The following is a 4,042-nucleotide window of genomic DNA, read 5'->3' as shown; positions in this document are numbered from 1 at the left end:
TTTTATGCTAATTTGGAGTTTAGATAATATTTTAGCCACCTGCTAACGTTGTTGGCTAATTTTTTCTCTAGTGAGGTTTTCATAGACTAAATTAGAGTATATAATTTAGAGTATATTTATTTATCAATAGGCTAATGTTTTTGACTAATTTAGTTTACAGAGGAATCTTGGGCTATTTAGGAGTTTAATATGGAGCTAATTTTTAAGCAACCACCTTTTTTTGGCTAATTTGACATCTACTAAAACTTTTTGGGTTAATTTGGAGTTTAGGTCATATATAATAAACAGACTTATTTATTTATTTTTTTCAAAAATTGGCATGTATTGGGGATTTTAAAGCAATTTCATTGCAAATTGTTCAGAAATTTACATCAACTTCATCACTCTTTCCAAGTTCTTCAATGACATTTCCAGTCTTTTAGCAAATTTTACATTTTGCAAATAGCTTTTGCATTTTTAGCAAATACCTTCAGCAATTAAAGTAAATTGTCACCATTTTCAGCAAAAAGCTTCAGCATCTTTAGAAATTACTTTCAGCAAAAAGCATTCACACTAGCAAGTTGCAGGTAATGCAACTTTTCTAGTTATTTAATTGTTAATGCGCTTTTCTCCTTCAGATTCTACTGGAGTTACATTGATTGTGTTAACAGTTAAAAAGTTACAAGATTTTGTGTTAATGCGTCAATGGCAATGCCCCAGATGTTAAAAGGTTAACAAAAGAGCACGTAACATTGTGCAGACTCCTCTCAGTGTCAAGCCCATTGTCTAACAGTTTAAAAAACAGTGCTACAGTTTTTAGCAAGAGTAAATATGGTTCCAAAACATCTCTGTGTTTTGTTTGGCCTTGGAAGAATAAAAATCCTGCATTCACTCATCAGTGTTTTTATCCGCTTGGCAAGAAGTTGTTGTTTAAGCGGCAATAACTGCAACAAACCTTTGACAGCATATCAAGGTCAGAATCTGTCTCCACATTTTCTCACATTTCACTTTCACACTGCCTCCTTTCAGATTGCTGTCTGGGTTTTGTTTGACATCTTTAAAGTAAAGGACGCGTTTGAGCTGCAGCACTGGAGATGTTAATTAGAAACCACATTGGAACACAAGTTCCTTTGAATCAGATTTGTAACTAAAAGATGATTTATTAATTTTGAAACGAGGATGCTTGAAATATTTAGTAAGCACTTATTTGATGAAGAAAGTTGTTCACAATAATATATCAATACTATATTGTGGTTCAGAACATTGCAGAAAATTTATAAATCCTTCCAACTATAACAACTAAATGTACAGCACCCTTATTTAGACCAGGGGTGTCAAACATGTGTCCTGGTTTAATCCAGCCCAGTCATGAAGAGGGAGAAATATAAGGATGTTGGGGAATTATGGTGAATTATGGTTCTTTAAAGAAATGACTGCAGTCAAACAGGATAAATGTTTATTGAACACTCGAAAACTACATTTTTTAGACTTTGAAACCATAACTTTTTAACATAATTATGAACCAGATATATAGCATTATCTGCTATAATTCTAGTGTGAATGCTGTAAGCTGAATTTGGCCGCTGAAGATGCTGAAACTGATAGTTAAAAAACGCTGAAGCTGATAGCTGAAAATGCTGAAGTTGATTGCCAGCTAAAATATTACCGAAGTGCCAAGTTAGCCTAAAAAACGGAAAGAAAACCTTAGGTTAGCCAAAACAGCTAGCATGTAGCTGAAAAAATAGCAAAAGTATAAAACTGTAAAAAGCCTATCAAAGACAGTTGGCGTGTAAATATTAGCTTAACTCCAAAACAGCCTAAAAACTTAAGAACACCCTAAATTAGCCAAAACTGCTAGCATGTAGCTGAAATATTAACTAAACTCCAAGTTAGCCTAAAAAATCTTAGTAAATGCCAAAATTGTCCATAAAGCTAGCAGAATGTCAAATTAGAAAACTTTAAAACTGTAACTTCAATCATTTATAAAATAAAAGTTAATTTTTATTTAAATACATTTTTTCACTAAAGTAAACATTCATGAATTGAAAAATTATAGTTTCGTCTTTTGTGGAAATAAATTGAAAATATTCCTTTCAGAGTAAAACAGCAAAACTGACTGAGTTTCTCATACAAGGTCAGACTAACTTCTAGTTTATATTAGCTTCTTTATAATGTTGTCCATCCTCTGAATTGAGCTTCAGCTAAACATAATAGAGTTTAGCTTCTAAGATTCTATACATTGTACAATAAATATCATATTTTAACCTTTTAACACCAGAGCTCCAGTGTTTGTGCTCTTTAACTTTTCAACCGTTAATACGATCAGTGTAATTCCAGTAGATTCTGAAGGGGAAAAGCGGCTCGTTGAGCCGCTTTTCCCCTTCAGAATCTACTGGAATTACACTGATCGTGTTGATGAGTTACAATACGTTAAAGATTTAACTTTTTGGCACGCTAGACTATCAGATCACAACAGAAACATGCACACACACACAGGAGCAGGAACTTTCCACATTAACACCTTATGTGCCATCATATTTTGCACTATTTCTTCCACATTCTGGCTCTACAGACCCTCTCTCTCCTCTTTTGCATGCATGAAATTTTGCCTGCGAGCACACACACACACACACACACACACACACACACTTTGGTATGCACATCAACTCAACAGCAAACACTGAGTCACACACCAACCACAGATGTTTTTACATCTCTCCCAGCCGGCTTCAGATCCCCCACACATACTCATACATATTACATGCTACTCTTTTATAGCCGCGTTACTGACCGTGCATTTTTATTGCAGTGAAAACTGGGCACACTGGCTGTCAGGAAGAGGACTTATGGCCTCATTTTAGACCATAAAAAAATGACAGTCATGATTAAATTATTAATCATTTCTTTTATTCTTGCAGAAATTTCCACTGCTTATATTCTATTTTTATTAATAGCTATTTATAGGTCTCACATTCTACATATAAATTGATTCCTGATTCTTTTGTTTAACACACTTTTCATAACTGTCATCCCTTTTTTGTGCTTTCTTTTTGTTTACCCCTTTCCTTTCCATGGGTTCCTTTGTCCTTTCCCTGCTTCATTGATATTCCTCGCCATGCAGGAAGTGCTGCCAGACAGAAAGAGAGTGACAACCAGGAGCTACCTGCCCATCACTCCGGTCGACACTGACAGCGGCAGCAATTTCACCTGCGTGGCCAGCAATCCAGCTGTACAGATGGGGAAACGAGTCACTGTCACTCTCAATGTCCACCGTATGTTGCTGCTCCGCCATGAGAGATTGTTAGGATTCGTGCGCACAGCTCGGGTTTTTAAGCAGCTTGATGACATGAAACAAAAACGCTCTGTGACTTTAGGTTTTGGTTTGCATCTTCAGCCCCAGTCAACGTTTTGAAGTTGCTCATAACAAACAGATTTTCTACAGATGTTCATGACTAAAGTCTGTTTTGTCTTACAGAGTTTATGGGTTTCGTATTTTTATTCTAAAAAATACAAATAAGGTCTTAAAGAGATAAATAATACAGTAATTTTCATATTCTATTGGAAAAATGTTGATCATGATACAGATATGTGTCCATGGTGGAAACTAAACGATTTAAAATGTTAATTTTCTGAACAATCACAGAAAATATATTATATATTAAGAGTTTTTAAATCATAGTTTTGAAGCCTATTTTCTCACAGTAAATTAGAATAAATTCTGTAATACTAAATAACATTAAAGATACTTTAGTTGCAGGAAGGTTTGATACCTTTTTAGTGTTTATGGAGGTACAGAGCCCCAAAAGGGACATCGAAGTAAACAATAAATAAATAAATAAATGCAAGTAAAAAAACATTTTTTTTTCTAAAAATATAGATTTTTTTTTTCTGGTTACTATCTGGTGTGCACCAGTTATTATCTGGTTGGTATCATCAAATAGTAGCCAGATTTGTTTTGTGTGGTTACTATCCAGTGTGCACCAGATACTGACATTTTTTTTTTTATTATTATTATTAAAAAAACATTTTTCTGGTTACTATCTGGTGTGTACCAGTTAAAATC

The 4,042-nt window shown here is 34.2% G+C and overlaps 1 protein-coding gene across 2 annotated transcripts in view; it reads left to right on the top strand.

Moving 5' to 3' along the window:
- Positions 1 to 4,042, top strand: part of kirrel1b (kirre like nephrin family adhesion molecule 1b) — a 128,856-nt gene that overhangs the window by 91,272 nt on the left and 33,542 nt on the right. For both annotated transcript variants that reach the window (XM_024279413.2, XM_024279406.2), the window contains exon 5: positions 3,101 to 3,251. In XM_024279413.2, the coding sequence (XP_024135181.1) occupies positions 3,101 to 3,251 (151 nt within the window). The remainder of the gene's footprint in view (positions 1 to 3,100; positions 3,252 to 4,042) is intronic.

Source organism: Oryzias melastigma, linkage group LG17 (genome assembly GCF_002922805.2).
Source record: "Oryzias melastigma strain HK-1 linkage group LG17, ASM292280v2, whole genome shotgun sequence".
Classification (NCBI taxonomy): Eukaryota; Metazoa; Chordata; class Actinopteri; order Beloniformes; family Adrianichthyidae; genus Oryzias; species Oryzias melastigma.
This window is presented reverse-complemented; position numbering and strand designations above follow the sequence as displayed.